Source organism: Callorhinchus milii, unplaced genomic scaffold, assembly GCF_018977255.1.
Source record: "Callorhinchus milii isolate IMCB2004 unplaced genomic scaffold, IMCB_Cmil_1.0 Scaffold5, whole genome shotgun sequence".
NCBI classification, from domain to species: Eukaryota; Metazoa; Chordata; class Chondrichthyes; order Chimaeriformes; family Callorhinchidae; genus Callorhinchus; species Callorhinchus milii.
In genome coordinates this window covers 42,540,814-42,559,532 of record NW_024704746.1, presented here as the reverse complement: position 1 = coordinate 42,559,532, position 18,719 = coordinate 42,540,814, and the positions used below count along the sequence as shown (strand labels likewise).

Sequence of the window (18,719 nt, the reverse complement as noted above, 5' to 3'; positions counted from 1 at the left end):
TAGTTCACCTCACTCGTCGCTTCTGGTTCAAGTACGCCCCAAAAAAGTAACATTTTTACAACGTCTTAGTTTGATGTACGCCTTGTCACATCGTCGAGACACCTCAAAGTGCTTCACAAGGTTTTGCTGTAAAGTGTAATAACTGTGTATTCTGTAGGTGAACACCTAGTTGAAGTTTATTGGAATTAACTTTTGATGTATTGAAGGGTCTTTCTAACCTTCTCTGCCTTTCATGTCAAGAAGATATAATAATAATAATCCTTGTATTTGATATAATGCCTTATCACGTCTTTGAGACGTCTCAAAGCGCTTCATAGAATATACTGCAAAGTGAATTGACTGTATATTTTGTGGGTGAAACGCGGCAGCCAATTGCACACAGCAGTGTCCCACAAACAGTCTGGGATGGAGGGAACAAATTTTTTTTTTTGAAGGAATTATTATCCCCAGAAAAGCAATCTGCCAATCGACTAACAAAGCAGAGGCGTATAGAGAAGGAAATTTGCCCAACGTTTCGCCCTGCTGATAATCGAACCCAGGTCTCGCTTGCAAGGCGAGTGCTCTAACCACTCCATAAAGTGCTTGACACTACTGGATAGGCACCCTAGCAGGGTTGGGGGGAAGGGGATGTGTGTGTCCCTGTGTGTGTGTGTGTGTGTGTGCATTAGGGAGGGCAGTGTGTGAGTGGGTCTGTGGTCTTGTGTGAGTGTTTGGGTGCGGGGGAGAGGGAGGGAAAGGAGGAGAAGAACATTCGTCACCTTCACACCACTCCCAACAGGATTTAAATATTCCATTGCACTGGTTGATAAACCAGGCCACTCCCAGAGCATGTGTGTTTGTAGCTCTATAGCTCACTGCGTTATGTGATCTTGGAAATGCCTCGTTCACTTATGCACTGAAAGAAAAGTTCTTTTTCTCTTTCATTTCTGTACGACAGCTCAGCTGTAAAAGCAGAAACTAAGATCCTCGTCCCTTGCCCCTCAGCTCACAGTCTGGCTCTCACAACCTGTTCAACCAGCAAAATCAATAATAATAACCAGGTACTAGACATGAACCCCATCCAAGTGGAGGATTTGGCCTGGCTGAGGAGCAGATACTTACTGTGCTGCGCTTCGTACTGGGTTCCATGGTGCTGCAGTTGCTGGCTACGTCTGTAACAAACCTCCCCTGCTTTCAGAGCTTGTTTAAAAAGTCTCTCTGCCTCCACAATGGTGGTAGCCTCCTCCTCAGCCAAAAGAATGTAGGCAGTGGCACACCTGCAAGAGACAAGCAGTTTGACAAACATTCACAGATCACCAAAGCCAGTAAACATTATTTCCCTACAGTTCCTGTTGGACTTAAACGTCCACTATCCATTGGTAAAGTGATGGGGATGTGGATGGTCTTGATTCGTAATGGGAGAAATTCGCAAAAGAAACATTAGGTTACATTAAGATGTTGACGCAAATACCTATGTATTTACTACACCTGATTCCACAGACAAAAACCCTAAAGAGACACTCACTCGTTTAATTCCAAGGCTTCGTGTGCCGCTGAAATTCTCGCTTGTGGGTTCCTTTCTCTCCAAGCTTTCTGCATTACTGTGCAAACAAGAGGGTTTTATTTAAAGAAAAGGTTAGTGTCCAGATAGAAATGAATAGTCGACAAGATAATAAGAATCGTAGAGTTTTTCGCCATAGAATCCTGCCAGCCTGTGCTGGCTCTCTGTAAGATCTTTCTGAGGTAATATCCTAGGCTCAAAACTCCACCTAGTCTTAGCCTACAAGAACATTTGGCTTTAAATCTAAGACCATGCCACAATTTATTTCACGAATTACTGAGTCAAGTTACTGAGTGATATTGTAGGCTATCGCACCAGCTATTTGCCCACAAAACTGGCATGTGCTGACTGACTAATTAATTTCCCCACCCCCTCAGCTCCCTCCGCCTGCCCAACCCCAAAGTTTAGATAACCAGTCAGCTGCACAAAAAACCTTTGAGGCATCCTCTCAACGTGAAAGGCGCTGCAGAATTGCAATCTGGAGGATTAGACGGAGTATAACGCAGGTAACCAGGGAGTGACCCCGAGAGGGTCGTGGTGCAATTTAAGCATTTTCCCTGATCTCTGAAGTTACTTTACTGCTTGAAATCATTACACTGCCCACTTAAAGAAACCTCGCTCTATTGATGTAATGGGAGCTCTGGCATCAGCTGGCAGAACCTCATAGTCTCCTTTAAAATATGGTGCGCCGCTAATGGGTAAGGCAACTAGGGAAAGCTCATCCAAAACACATTTGCACTGACTTCCTGGGGGAGTGGCTTAGCCAGTTAATATTATTAGGCAGAATCGGAATAACCCAGGGAAGTATCTGGCCCATTTTAAATAAACATCACAGTGATTCCGCACACGACTGATCAATGCCTCCTTGCACACTGCACACAAATTAATTCCACGTTGGGTGCAATCACAGCAAAATGGGTTCATTCGCTTTAACTCACTAACAGGAATGAACACACCCAGTTCCTTCCATCTAGCTTCTATCCGGTCTGTAACAGAGGCAAGAGACTAGAGTGCCACTTACATTGGGTAGACGTTCACAAGATCAGTGCGGTCCATCTGATCTCATCTTTCCATCCTCCCATCACAGCATCAAGCTTTTTTTTAAAAAAGAGTCCAATGTCCTGCTCTCAACCATCTTTCCTGGCAATCTATTTCAGTCAATGATTACCATAAGTGACGGGTGAAAATATTCTTTGGGGGAGACTGAGTAAAACTCAATTGAAGGGTCAGTCCCCTTCAAGTCAGGCAAGCCGTTGGCTTGACTGATGGGTCCGTTAGTTAATCAGAGGTGAAGTCGCCTTGACGAGCGACCCACTGGACTGGAAGTGGGTGGGCGCCGATGATGTATTGAGAGAGTGACAAGAGGGGGTCAACGGGTCCCACGGATAGAGGTTGCTTGGAGGAATGGCTGTGGTCCTCCTCAGAGCCTTCCCCTTCCAACTCCCCTTAAAGTGGCGAGCTGTAGATATATTTGGGGCGGGAGGGGCGGCTGAGCCCCCTCGACCCCTCGCCACCTGCCGCCTATGTCAATTACACTGTTTTGGCAAGGCGCATTCCACGATAAATGGGATTTCGGCACTAAGTGAACAATCGGTGCTGCCTTGTCACTTCTTTTTAAGGGAGACATTTATTTCAGCAAACCTTTTACAAATATGGTCCCCACTGAGAAAAGTTCAGGTGGATGTTAAGGACCCTATGGCAAGTAGTTTTCCTCCCAGTGTTCTAGCCAACAATCCCCCCCCCCACTAATAAATCATCAGTCAGGTACTACTGTGTGCAGACTGCCTGCTGCGGTTGCCTGCAAATACACAGTCACTACAATGGACAGCAATTCCCCTGAGATGCCACTTCGAGATGTGTCAGCATAATAGGAGCTATGACCAAAACAAGGATCATTATTAAGACGGCCCATGGGTTTGTTTTAAGCTGATTCCTCAATGCTGAGACTCCAGCACTCTGGCACCAACCAATGCCAGGAACACAGAATTAACTCATAAATATTTATTTGGCAGTGCAGACCGGCCTTCATGCTGCAGAATAAATTAGTAGCTTTAGTGCAGAGACGCAGCAAAACAGAATCAATATACTGAGAGATAAACTCCCAGCAGGGAGGACTGCATACTTTCAGTCCTGAATAATTCTGCGATCTGTTTGCACGCAAGCGGCATTGGAAACACAAAGGTGATCCAATTTCATTTGTCATGTCAAAGATAAGTAAATGTCACCAATGTCAGCTAGTCCAGATTCACATTAAGTTGCACAGACATAATAGATTTTAAAAAATAAGTGACAGTGTCCTGCTGTGTTTTTCTACTCTTGTAAATACATTGCCCTTTGTGGTTCACAGGGTGAAAGGTATTTTTTAAGATTCTCTACCAAGAACGATTCTCTGTCACAACCTCAAGCAAAATAAACAATCCACCGAGATCAAAATGGTCACAGTTATCAACTCATGTGGAGCAGATTATATTTGTGGTGTTGGATCAAAATATATATATATAATATATATAGACAAACACACATGCATATACACACCCGTGGGTGCTCAGGCACACACAAGATTTCATTTGGATAAAAAAACAATATTGGGAACAATGGAAATTTCATGCAACAAAATAAAATCATCAATCTTAACAAGGAGGAGGAGGAGGCAGCAGTTAACTGTGCCCCTTGGACACCCAAATTAAAAAAAAACAATCAGAGGAACCCCTAATATAGGGTTGTACAATTTTATCGTTTTTCTAAGGGTGCAGGAACGGTGCACCTTTAGATGGCTGGATCTATAAATCAAAATGGCAAACTGGTTTCCTTTTCCTTGACTTTATTTTGTTATAAATAGTTATTCTGTAGCTTTGATCTCTGTAAATCAATTCCCACATGTGTCAGCAGATAGTAAAGGCAGAACATGGAATTTGATAGGATTCTGAGAACAAGTAGGGGTGAACCAAGAGATCAGAGTTCTGACTTCCTTTAAGGGCTGTAGTGGAAACGAGTCAATTTGTGTTAGTTTAACTCAAATGAACAAGATTTCAAGATTGGGCTTGGATGAAGAGGGCCTTTTTACCCATCTGATCTCATCTTATTTTTAAAAAAAAACGAATCCAGAGTCCTGGCCTCAACCACCCTTCCTGGCAACCTGTTCTATATGTTAATTACCCGCAGATTAAAGAAATACTTTCTGCTGTCTGTCCTGAAATCGCCCTTTGCAAATCTTGTTCTAATGTTTTGGTGCATCCTAAATTATTGTTCTGGGTTTACTTCAGTGCAATCCTATTTCAAATTAGCTATGCCCCTGGGAGGTCCCCACTTTTTCTAAGTTGTCCACTCTCAAGACTGACCCTGACTTGAAACAAATATCAGAGTTGACACTGGAAGATTAGAGTTGCACGGACAGAGAGAAAAAGGGGTAGCAACAAACAAAATGAGTTTTAAAACAGACTGACAAACATAAAACCAACAAAATCACGAAGATACAAATAATGAATGGTAGTGAAAGGCGATGCTGATCCTCAAAGAGGAAATGAAAGCTCAGATCTGCTTGAAGGCACGTAAGGTGCTTCTGATTTTAGGATAGGAAAAAACAAAGCAAGACATGATCTTTTATAAAACTCCTGAATTTTGGATTTGGAGATTCTCCTTACTGGCATCTGATGGTCGCAAGTGATCGGTTTCACACGTGAAGAAAGTCTGGTGGTCCTGTGCGGAGAGATTCATGTCATAATACGTGAGAGGTTCCCTTCCTGTTACCCACGTATACCTTCAAAGGAATGGAACACCAGAATAAAACGGAACGACGAACAGGACACACTGCGTTACAACAGTATAACAGCTCGAACCTGACACTCCCCACAACCCACACAAGGGAGGGATGGAAGAGAGCGAAAGAGAGCGAGGAGAGAGAGAGAGAGAGAGAGACAGAAATAGAGAGATAGTAAGAGAGAACGAAAGGGAAGTCCCTCTGGTTGTAAAATTAAACAGAGAAAGGCCTCCAGATCAATAATAATAATAAAGGAAACATCATCAATTATTTTGCTTCCTGACTGTTTTGTAGAAACTGTAGCTCATGCAATCGATACAAGTAGCCCATAAACAAAAAGTCCCTCCCTCTTCCCTCATGATAATGATAAACATAATAAATAAATAGAATGAAAGTCCAAAATAAACTAGATAGATGTTGGATCAGTAGGAAAGGTTCCAAAGAGGAGATATTAGGCAAATCCTTGGCTCTTTCCTATAGACTGATAAAGAAGGATCTGAGCCCAGCTTCCCACAAACAGACCTTCCAGGAGGGGAAGTGCTAGCAATTCAAGTAATATTGTTGTTGTTGGGTTGGTACAACCCTCTAAGGGGTGATGATAAATGTCATGCTCAGCTCAATAAAAGATAGTCAGTGTAAAATGAAATCAAAGCTTGCACCGACCGGGTTGCTTGGCTTAAATAGGTGACAGGGAATTACAGTACTTACCGATTGTACTCTGCTCCTCGGAATAGATTTAGTGGATTTCGCCACACCTTGCACTCTGTCAGAGTGAACAGAAGACAATTAATGGTTTGTCCTTCACTGCTCGGGAATGAACACAACACAAAACGTTTCATTTCAATTCTTTATTCGGGGACCTGGGTTCGATTCCCGGACAGGGCAAAATGTTAGGCGTAAATTTCCTTACTATTCGCCTCTGTTTACCTAGCAGTAGGTAGGAACCCGGTTGTTAATCGATTGGTAGACTGTTTTTCCGGGGGTTAATAATCCCTTCAAAATTAAATAAATAAAATAATAATAATAACTTGGTCACTCAATCCATAACTGTTTGTGAAACACTGCTGTGTGCAATTGACTGCAGGGTTTTGCCCACAAAATATACAGTCAATTCATTTTACAGTATATTCTGTGAAGTGCTTTGAGACGTCTTGAAGACATGATAAGTGCATGGAGATGGTGCATCAAGCAAAGGTGACATTGGGCAGGTTTAGGAGAAACAGAACCCTTTTCTTCTGAATATCTCTTCCCCCTCCACATCCTGCAGACCACCCATTCACTCCAGTAAAGAAAGCGAGAAGGAATGAGAAGAAAGGGAGAAGGAATGAGAAGAAAGGGAGAAGGAATGAGAAGAAAGGCAGATTAAATACTGAATCCTTGATTCAAGAACTGCAAGTCAAGACTCACAACTCTTTCTGTGGGCTGCGTTAACCTCAATTATTCAAGGCAATTGGCTTTGGGCAAATTCGTAATTACGAGTCTTTATCTGCTACACAAACTGAACTCCTTCAAATAATGAAGTAAGGGATAAGCCAACTCATCTCTTAACAATCACTCCTCTGAGGAACTAATTTGCTATCGAGCACTTGTGCATTGAATGGGCTTCGAGTATCACGGCCTCACCAACGCAACATAATTGGACCTGGAGCAGCCTCTTCATTGACGAGAGACTCGCCGGGTCATTCACTAAGTTACAAAAGCACCTGCGCCATTCAAGCCATCCTGCATAATCTTTGCCAGAATTATTTCTACACTATAAGTTACTTCACATTATCTCCCCACACCCCCCACCCACACGCCCCAACCCCTCTTCACTTTACTTGAATGTAAATCTGGATTTGAAGGATTAAACAGATTTAGAAGATTAAAGGTGATCAATGTGAAAATCACGGGCTGCTGGTAAAAGCGCACGGATCAGGCTGCCTGTTTGGAGACGTGATGGTCCCCTTTTCTGTCCCTCAACTCACCCGACTCTTCCACTCATTCAGGAACTCAAGAATCAATTGGACTTTCGTAATCTTAAACAAAACGAAAAGGCTCGGCTCTGTCAGTGAGTTACCAGAGAGAAAAAACGAAGACCTCGAACAGCCTCACAGGCACATCCTACTCTAACACTGCAATGCCGAGTGGAATTTGCAACAGTTACATTACGGCCCTCTAAATAAGAGCATTTGACTGATCGCAATGGACCTACTGTAAGGTTCGCTAAATTAAAAGTACATTTGTTTTGATTTTAAAAGTAAAATCTTTTAAATCCGTTCACAGCAGCGTTTTAAGCCACAAAGTGAACAGAGGAAAAGCAGCTCTCATCTGAATCCTTATGTTGCCTCTCACAGCAATAACGCACAGTTTCACTACTAATGTTCCCTTGTTCCACTGCAAGTTACGCTACACTAAGGAAGATCCTATGCATTTTCAATGCTAAAAGGAATCCAAAGCAGATTGATTTAAATTCCTTCTGATCCTGCTATTTTCTGCTTTGCAAACATGTTAAACTCCTACTTTGAGAACAGCACAGTATTGAGTAGGTCCTAGTGGGTACTCCGCTAAGCATCCTATTGACCAGCTATCTTCATGACTTTTAGGAAGGACCTTACTCACAAGCCTGATCTTCACACCAGTTTTCTAAAATGCTCCTGATAATAATAATAATCCTTGCATTTGATATAGTGCTTTTCACGTATTCTAGACGATCCAAAGCGCTTCACAAAATATACTGTAAAGTGAATTGACTGTATATTTGTGGGCGAACACGGCAGCCAATTGCGCACAGCAATGTCCCACAAACAGTCATGGATTTGAAAATGACCAATTTTATTATTGTTTTTGTTTTTTTGGAGGGATTATTATGGAGGGATAAACTGTGCTCTTGCAGCACGGAAGGAGGTAGTTTGGTCCATCATGCCTGGCGCTGGCTCTCTCAAAGAGCCATTGGTTTCCGGACGTCTGCTCAGTGACTGGAGTTCAAACCTCAGGTGTTGAACTGATATCAGTGCACAAGCTCCCCCTTGTGGGCACGGAGGATGGTGTGCGCTGGTTATCCAATTCACTGTTTTTGCCCAGTGTATTAATTACATCACATGAATTCAGACAGCGGAAGGCTAGACATGGTAGAAATTAAAGCACAACGGTCACTGCATCAAACTAAATGCTGGTTCGCTGCCTGATCCGTCCCAGTGCATTTTAAACCCGCCTTGAACATAGGCGACTCCCAAAACTGATCAGGTTCCTGTCCCAAGTTTTAGATCCTGCGAACGCACGGACGTGTGCACACTGGCGGCTAACGTCACAGCCCGGAGACTCGGAAATGAAACTAAAAGCACAGACAGACGTTTAAAGCTACTCGGACGATCATCTGATCGTGCCCGAGCGAGCGTAAGTGACGTTGCTCACCTGACACGCTCTGTCTGTTGGAGTCAGAATCTCCGTTGTTGGAAGTGGAGTGGCTCGGTGTGGTGTTGTCCACTCCGCCCAGCAAGGGCCGCAGGTGGCTGACCGATACCTGCTCAATAAACGACGTGCCATACTTTCGGAAGTACCACCATTCAAATATCTGCAACAACAAATTACATTTGTATATAGCGTCTCTCAAGTCCGGAGGATGTCCCAAGGCGCTGGATAGTTAGGGAATTGGACCCAAGCTGGAGGTGGAGAGCAGGGAGGGTAGAGGTAGGAGGATTTCTGAAGAGGAGGATCTCGGGAGGGGCCTTGAAGGAGGCGAGGGAGGGAGACGAAGGGATGGAGTTCCAAAGGATGGGGGCGGAGAGGCTGATGGTGGTGCAGGTCAGGTGGAGGATATGGAGGAGCCCGGAGCCTGCTGAGCGGAAGGAGTGGACAGGCTGATATGGTGTTAGCAGGTCACAGAGGTAGGGAGGAGCAAGGCCACGGAGGGCTTTGAAGGCGAAGATGAGGATTTTTAACTATCCTCTAGGGGATGGAGAGCTTGTTGAGCCGGGCCAGGATGGGGTTGATAGGATCGTGGAGCCTGGTACGGGAGAGGATACAACCTGCAGAGATTTGATCTACAGCTTGTGGAGGGAAGACTTGGGAAGGCCGACAAGCAGGTAGTTAGCGTAGTCAAGCCTAGATGTAATAAATGTGTGGATGAGGGTCTCGGCGGCCTGAGGGGTGAGGCAGTGGCGGAAGCGGGCAGTGTTGCGGAGGTGGGGGAAGGCAGGAACGGATCATGGCACGAATGTGGAGTAGAAAGGACAGTTGAGGGTCAAACAAGACACCAAGGTTCCGTCCTGGCTCAGTGTGGCGCAAAGGACAAAGAAACGAAAGCCGATGCGTGAGAATCTGACAAGGCTCCCCAACAAAATGCACAGTGGATACGCTTTACAGTAAATCACATGAAGCATTCTGAGATGGCTTCCTGAGGTGAAAGGCGCTGTGTAAAATGTAAGAATTATTTTCAAGAACAACAAAATATACAGAGCCACAAAAATGGTTTTACATTTTTTTTAAAATGCATCTTTTTTTTTAGAAAACAAGTTATTTACTCAAAGAGGAGAATACAAGACAACAACTTTCATAGTGGCTTTCATGTCAGGAGGACATCACAAAGCGCTTCAAACGGTTGAAGGTTTTAAAAGGCTTTACTTCCTCTCGTTGCAACATAGGATCATTATATTAATAACAATAAACCTTGCATTTGATTTGGCACCTTATCACCTCATTAAGACAAGAGTCAGAATGTTTAGTTTCAGCACCAGAAGAAATGTTGATTTCTGTTACACAGCAGGCTGGAATGCAGAATCCATTTCCACAAATGATTGTGGAAGTCACATTCATAATACATTTAAACACCACATTTACACAGCAGGAGAACAGGAAGACTTTTCCAAAATTCACAGTCGCTAATTTTAGTCCATCATGTGAAGCGCTTTGAGACATTCTCCAAACGTGGAAGGCACCATATTAAATACAAGGATTACTATGATAATGCCCGATTACATCTAATAGCAGCTCACAAGTGTGGAAAAACAGTGTTATAAACAAAATATACTCTTCTGCGCACAAGTAGGCACATCACACATCCCACACCTGCCGGCTCCGGACCATAAGTCTGAGTGTAAGCCACTCACCATGAACTATTTCATGGTGATACGCAAAGTGAGTCGGCAGCACAAAGAGTCTTAATCTCAAAGGGCAAGAGATAATAGCACTAAATAGTCGAATGAAACACCCCCAGCTCCAATGGAACGAGAATCAGAACTGTCTGTACCCCACAAATTTCTGTTAGCAGCATCGCAGTAACTGAGCCCAAAACAGGCTAGTGGAGAATGTCATAGGCAACATCTGAGTCACTGCTTTGGCTGATACAAAGTCTTTGGTAACTGAATTCCTAAAATCTCGCTTTTCTTCCCCCTCCCCCACTTACCATGTCTGCCCTGTTAGAAACCAAAGGGATAAAAGGGAATCGTACAATGTCAACTCCATTCTCGACAGGGGCTCCACAACTTTAGAACAAATTTTTTTGTTTCTGTACACGAGGCAACGCCCCCCCACTCCCAACCTCCCCGATCTGAACTAGGTAGTGCACATCAATAAACAAACACATTATAAATAATTACTCACACGGCACTTAGGCTCTTTAATCAGAAGGACGTCCACTTACCAGAATAAGCCCCGAGATCAGGGATGACGTGCCCGTTAGGGCGACGTAGAATTTGGGGGTTAAAGTATTCAAAAACATGCTCACTGCAAAACAAAAAGAAAGGTAAACGTCAGTAAGATTCACCTTCGGATCACAAAGATGAGGTTCTGCAATACTTGGGGGATAAACACCCGGAAACTCGATCCACCTTCAGCAAAGTCAAAAGAATCCAGTTAAAATTCCTGTCAACTCTTGGGAACATGGCTCCGGAAGTAGATTGTGAAGTCTCAATTTGCACAACTCGCATCCGTTATTAAGGGATTTGTTTAAGAACCCCCGCAAGTTAAGCCCCTGTATCTCTGTCAGTTTACAGAATACACACCATAGACTTTACTGTACTTTACTTGCCATTTACAAACACTTAGGCTCTTTGCAGCATTTGAGCTGCCTGCAGAGATCCCAAGATTGGTTATGAAGAAGGCCCTTCAGCCCATTTGATCTAATCCTCCCAGAATACCAGACTACCCTCTTCCAGAATACCAGCCTAACCTCCTCCCATCACAGCATTGAGGTGTCTTGTTTAAAATGGGTCTAGTGTCCTGGGCTCAATCACCTTTTCTGGTATCTTGTTCCAGTTATTGGTGTTTGTCCTGAAATTGCCCTTTGCAACTCTAAACCTATGTCCTATGTATGCTTCTGGGTCTACTTTTTTCAATCCCATTTAAAATCTCTTATACCTCTATAAGATTCCCTCTGCAAAGTCTCATTTTAAGACTGAAGAGCCCCAGGTTGTCTAATTGTTGCTCATAACTCATTCCATTAACACTGGGGATCATCTTTGTTGCTCTTTTGTGCCCTGTCTCTAGGGCCCTGTGCAACTATAATTGAATAGCGGAAATTAGCTGTTCACATATACACACACACACACAAATACACGTGCTATAGGGTGCATTGAGCTTCCACTTTATGTTATGAAGAACTTAGTTAATTCACACATCTGGGAGTTCAGGTCTTCCTGTGTGATTGCAATTTATCAGCAGGAACCCTTTAGCATGTTTTCAAATCATTTGCAGAGTTTGCTAAACATTGCATTTTAATTTTTTTGCTTCATCACACCCACGTTGTATAAATACTCCCTCAGGAATCCCTGCAGAATGTGCTTCACTCCCAAGTGACCACCCTCAAGGGAAAAAATCATCTATTTTTCTCTAAATATCACGTGTCCCCAGACTCACTCCACCCATTGCAACATCAAAGACGCTTTTTAAACCAACTCCAGTGGACCCGCTGCTCAGACAGTATTCCATCCTTACAGCCCTGGTGAGGAAGACTGTCAATGCTGCTTTGTCATGTGTGTTTGTGCTCACCAGATTGTCCATCTGGCTTCAGAGCCCAGCCGGCGACAGAGCTAGGAAACTGACATTTGATTTGTCTGAGCTTGATTCAAACCCAGGTTTGCAGTAGCGAGGAGTTTATAAATAAATTAATATACAGTAAATTTGATATAGCGCCTTATCACATTCTCAGAATCTCTTGAAGCGCTTTGCAGGATTTATTGTGTAGTAATTTGGATGTTCTATGTGAACGGATATAAATTTGTCCACTGCAAAGTCTCACAAAACAGTCACAAAGTAAGTGTTATCAATTATAGTTGGGAGATTGTTGGCCAGGACAACAAGAAAACCTCCCTTCTCTTCTCAAATAGTGCCATGGGAGTCTTGAACATCGACCTGAACAGGCAGATGGGAACTCGGGTTAACATCTCATCCGAAGGATAGCACCTCCAACAATGAAACATACTCCCAGTATTGGAGTGTCAGCCCAGACTGTGAGATCAGAGTCCTGACATGGGGCTTGAATCCACAACCTTCTATCTCAGAGGCGTGTGTGCTGGCAACTGAGCCAGGCTGAGATGTGTACTTTGTAGGCAAGCTCGTTCTGCAGGCTAGATTTTGCGTGGTCAATGCACCACGTTATCTAACCAAGAAACACAGATATTATCAGAGAGATCAGTAACTAACACAGTACCACAATTATTTAAGGCACAATCAAATACATTTACATCAAATGAAAAGTGCTTTGCATGAAGCTCATGCGTTTAAACAGCTGATATCTCTTTATCGCTTTCAAACGCAACTGCAAACGCAATGGCCAGGACAACAAGAAAACCTCCCTTCTCTTTTCAAATAGTGCCATGTGGGTCTTAAACATCGACCTGAACAGGCAGATGGGAACTCAGATTAACATCTTGTGGAAAGGATAGCGCCTCCAACAATGAAACACACTCCCAGTACTGGAGTGTCAGCCCAGACTGGGTTGAACAGTCTTGGTTAGAACTTATTGCAATTGCTTTGCAGTTTTTCTCCTCCTCTCCTTCCTCAGAGCTGCTTTGTCCCAGGGATTGTGACTCTGGGCAATTCCTGCAAACATACACTTGCTGTACTCCAGTGTGAATGAGGAGTTACTGGTTCTCTGGCAAGCACAAAACACTAACTCTGTCAATTACCGTACTCTTCTGTGTGTATGTGCAGTGTGATGTTTCAGTGGAAAATTATCAAACCCGCTGCATGTGTGAGAGAGACATCTTGACAATGTGATAGGCGCTATGTTAAATGCAAGGATAATTATTATATGGCAAATGTGTAAAGTGATGACAACAGCTGTGTCAAGTGATGACGGCTATGTCAAGTGATGGATAATTATATTTGTACATTACCCAAATGGTAATGTTTTGGTAATGTACAACTGACAAGAGAAATGAGCACGGTTACAGGGCACTTCTGATAGGACAATCCCAAGATTGCATCTTAGTAGCCTCTTAAGCTCTAAACCAATCTTTCCATTTGATATAGTCATTACAACATCTAAAACTTTTAGAGTAATTACAGTTACATGTAGTGACTATGTATTTGTAGGCGAATGCAGCCAGCCAATTTGTGCGCAGTATCCTCTCCATCAATCCCCCAAATAAAATTGTGTCACACATTTCATGGCTGTTTGTGAGAATTGCTGGGTGCAAATTGACTGCCAAATTCACCCACACATATACAGTTACTCCACTTTACAGGATGCCTTGTGAGATGCTTTGTGAAGTTTCAGGACTTGATAAGGTGTTATTATCAAATGCAGGACTTATTATTTTTAGTATCGTGACTGCTGCAGACTTCCTCCTCACAGCCTTCAGAAGAGGGATAAAATACAACAGATGAAAGTAAAGAATAAAGAAGTAAATATTTGATGGATAGAGTTTCCTGGGTCTGCCTGCACCATCCAGGTGCTTCATTTAGTTGTCTTATATTCTCCCTCTCGCCCCGAGACAGGGATTTGGCAGATATACCCAATGGTCTGTGTTAAGTGATGGAGGTATTGCAATACCATCTCTTCACCTAACTGTACAGCCACATTACCCAGAGAATAATCATCAACAACAACTTGCATTTATATAGTGCCCTACATGTGGGGTAGTATCCCGGAGTAAACGCCTACTCTTTCCTAATCACACTGTCACTTTCTTAAGATCTCTTCACCTAACTGTACTTTGACCATTCCACAGAGGGACACTGTGGGTTAAACAACATCATTACACTGAGATGCATGTACTTTTTTTTCTTCAAAGAGAACATGCTTGGGTTCAAAATCAGGAAGCTCAGGTTAATAAACCTGCTAATTGTATCAAGACCAAAGATGGAGCACAGTTCCAAGCAGCATTTCAGCTTTCTTCAACAGAGGAAATTAGCTATGTATTGCCATCTGTTTCAGGTTAGATGGGTGTCTGCAGAGGGGTGTGGGAAAAATGTTTACCGCTTGATGGATGCTTGTTATTCTTGGACTGTATTTTTCTCCATAGATGCAAAGCCAAATCAGATACATCTACAGAATGGAATTTGAGGAAATAGCTTGGATGGCAGAGAGAAGAGTGCTCCATTTTTGGTTTTGGTCTTGTTTCAATTATAAGCAGCTTTAATAACCCAAGCTTCCTGATTTTGAAATCATTCATGTTCCCTTTGAAGAAAAAAAATGTACATGAATTCTCTGTGCAATGACGTTGCTTGATCCACAGTGTCCCTCTGTGGAATGGTCAAAGTCGCTCTGGAGTTAACACTACACTGGCAATGTTGAAAGATAAAAACGTCAGGAAGCTTTAGATGGATTCTGAGGAAATGCTGGCAGATATTCAGTGATTATAACAACTCTGTGAAGTAACCGTCTAAACAAGCACATTTGGATTATGGATCAATTCACAAGCCCCTGTTATTTCATACTTTCACCCCGCAACAACAAACATCTCACAATTATTTAGCGGTATTTAATATAGTGCCTGCCTTACTACATTGTTGAAACGTTTCAAAAATGTTCACAGGATTTACAATCGTGACTGTATATAAGCAGGCAAACTACAGCCCAATTTGCGTACAGCAATGTCCCACAAACAACCATTAAGTAAACAACCAACTTTATTTGAGAGATTTTTGGCAAGACTCCAGGGGAATGTTGCAATTCTGACAAAGTTGCATTCTCCCCAGCACTGCACTGGAGTGTTGGCCAAGACTGAAAACGCTGTGTCCTAACATGGGGTTTGAACCCACAACCTTCTGACTCAGAGCCAAGAGTGCTACCAACTGAGCCAGCCTGGTACCGGCAAAAACATTACAAAGATCTCAACTATTATTTCCTCCAGTATAATGAAGGTAATCATTGGAAACCTGATCCACAGTAAGCCAATTACATCATTAGATTAACTGATTTAGGCAGATAGAAGATTTACCTGGAGAATGAAGCCTTTAAGGACTGTCCTGAGACTCAACACACAAAATAATTTTTGAAAGCCTTGTTCAGATGGTACCATCAATTAAGAAATGTTGTGTAATTTAAGGTTAACTGAACCTTTCCTCCAATCTACAAATGATAATCTTTTCAGAGCTTCACAGAGAGCAAATGAATACTCAGCAAACACTGTCAGTGTTTTGATATCCCATGTGGGCTCTGCGCTTTGAACGCCCAGAATACACATCTCTTCAGGAAGCAGGGTTATCCAGATCAAAATGAGAACCTCAAAAGTTCAGAAATAGGGTAAAAAAAAGCACGCTCACATTTCTGATGTCTGGAATGGATCACTGTTTTTTGAGTGATTGCTAGTTGGCAAATTCTTTGTGAAATTGTGGTTCTTCAATGTTTGCAATAGGATATGGGGACTGGTGCTGACTTGGGAGTTTCTCACAGCATCTTGGTCAACAACCTCCATATAAAACTGAACGTACATCTCAGTTGTTTCCAGTACATTGCTGTGCACAAATTGGCTGCCACATTGGTCTGTAAGTACATAGTCAGTACACAGGAAATCCTGCAAAGCGCTCTGAGACGTTTCGAAAACCTGATAAGGCGCTGTACCAAATGTTTGTTTATTTTGCTTATAAACTCTTCGCTGCAGCGAACCTGGGTTTGAATCAAGCTCAGACCAATCAAATGTCAGGTTCCTAGCTTTGACGGTGGCTAGATGGGCAATCTCAACCCATTTGCTAGCGAGCACAAACACACGCGACAAAACCACAATGTGGCATACGTCGGCGGTCTCCCTCAGCTGGGCTGTAACAATGGAATTCGGAGTGGGCTACAAGTCTACCTGTACACCAGCTGGGCTAATCTACATTGTTAGGAAAAAACTATATAATCCCAGACTACCCTTGTCTTCAACACTTTAATTTATGACTATATTAGTGCCTCTAATACACCTCTATGGAGCACTACCTGGCTGGTGGAGAATTCTCATAACTAGCTTTCTTCAAAGTGAAGTACAAAACACACTATATTTTACCATTCGGCTGCTGCGTGCAAAATGGTTGCTTTGCTTGGCCATGAAACAAAACAGTCACTATAATTTCCAGTAATTATTAATGAAGCACCTCAGAGATGCTTTGATGTGCTAAGAGTCTGCAGGACAGGAAAAAATACGTTTAAAAAAAATTATTATTTGCAGTGTTTATAATAAGATTTTGTGCATTTGATATAACTACTTTTCATGTCATCAAGATGTATCAAAGCACTGCCTAGGATTCACTAAAGTGTAGCGACTGTGCATTTTGTGGGTGAACACGCCAGATAATTTGGGCACACCAAAGTCTCACACAATCATGAAGTTACTGGTAAGGCAGATGGGCCATAATCAATTGAGTAGTCATGAACCTGTGAACAGCATTGAGGTAATTTATTATTTCTCTTACCTCTTGAAAGACTAAGAGAAGAGAATTGCAGTGCGACTGTGAGCTCAGTGAGTGATGCACAGTATTGGCACCTAGCGAATCAATGCTTTATTTTAAAAAAAACACAGAAGAAAGCGTCTGACCTTTCACAGCCTGGCGACATTGTGGAATACTAGCCTGCATCAACTACAGGGCTTGCCTTTAGTAGCAGGACACTCATTTTGGTACATTTATTTTTAGTATAAAGAGCTGACAAGTTACTATGCTACACTTCCTACTGGACTCTCACATATCAAGAGTATTCAGCACAGCAATTATTTTAAAGCAGTTTTAGGCTGTAGACAGAATGCACTTCCCATACAGAATAGAAAAGTTCCCTCAAAGGAAGCACCGAAGATGCCAAAATATCAATCCTTTATTCACAAAATATTTCTTTGCATTATTGCTTAAGCACCTCAAACCACAGACAATGAATCCAGTTTCAGTACTGATTCCAGCAGGTGCTTTGCTGCGACCGGTACAGGGCTGAAGAACTGTCCTCAAGGACGTCTATTGTGGCACACAATATAGTGAAGAATGCACCGCGTGCATAATAAATGTGGTACACACATTATCCTGCGACTGTGCTGAGGGTTTCAACCCAACAGCCAGTTAATAACTGCATACATGAGGCAGCAGGGAATAGAAGCATATGGGAGAATGAACAGGAGGGATGGAGGGAGTATAAAGGAAGGCAGGCAACGAGCATGTATGCTGCCTTTAATATTAATCAAACGCATCTCGTTGAATACAATTGACTCAGAGCCAGACAGGTGATGCTTCGGTCGGTCACTGTTGGAAACAATGGGAAAGTCTGGAGCCATAGAACCACAATTGGTCCAAATGGCTTGTTTCCATGCAGTAATGTTCTACATAATTCTATGCTAAATGAACGAACAAGATATCCATTTCTCCTCACCTCCCCACTGCTATACTTCTTGTCTGCCTGTTCAATTTGTTTCAGTCATTTAAAATTCTTCCCTTATTCTAAAAATCGAGTGCTCCCACAAGCCTTCAGTACCCCTCTCATACTGAGATTCCAAAACAACAATTTGCATTTATATAGCACCCTTCATGCTGGATTATGTCTTGTGGGCGCTAAGAATAATCCTTGCATTGGATATAGCAACTTTCACTTCACAAGATTTACTGAAATGTTAGTAACTGTGCATTTTGTAGGCAAACACGGCATCCAATTTGCAGACAGCAACGCCCTGCAAACAGCCATGAAGTGAACTGACCAATTTTATTTTAGGGGATTGTTAGCCTGGACACCAGGAAAAACTTCCTTCTCTTTTCAAATATTGCCATGGATCTTTCATGTCCACTTGAACAGACAGATAGGGACTCGGTTTAACATCTCAGCCAAGGAATAGGTTCAGATCGGGCTTCTTCTGATTCAACTGTACCCTGGACGTTGAGCAGGAAGTATTGCAGCACAACTGAAACCACCTGCTCAGTATTTTTAATCTGACCTGTTGCTAGAAGGATTAAACCTGCAGCCTATATATTGCACTTTCAAATTTCAAAACAGCTGCAAATTGGAGTAAATCCTGTGTAAATACTGTCCTGCATGAAGGGTGCTAT

The 18,719-nt window shown here is 42.7% G+C and overlaps 1 protein-coding gene across 6 annotated transcripts in view; it reads right to left on the bottom strand.

Annotated features, from left to right (window-relative positions):
- LOC103179359 (suppressor of tumorigenicity 7 protein homolog) overlaps positions 1-18,719 on the bottom strand; it is a 66,498-nt gene that overhangs the window by 12,791 nt on the left and 34,988 nt on the right. For 5 of the 6 annotated variants that reach the window (XM_042335486.1, XM_042335488.1, XM_042335489.1 and 2 more), the window contains 6 exons: positions 10,918-11,000; positions 8,691-8,850; positions 6,006-6,060; positions 5,182-5,297; positions 1,505-1,589; positions 1,102-1,256 (listed from right to left, as the gene is read on the bottom strand). In XM_042335486.1, coding sequence (XP_042191420.1) covers positions 1,102-1,256; positions 1,505-1,589; positions 5,182-5,297; positions 6,006-6,060; positions 8,691-8,850; positions 10,918-11,000 — 654 coding nt within the window. The remainder of the gene's footprint in view (positions 1-1,101; positions 1,257-1,504; positions 1,590-5,181; positions 5,298-6,005; positions 6,061-8,690; positions 8,851-10,917; positions 11,001-18,719) is intronic. The other variant, XM_042335487.1, reaches the window with a different exon arrangement.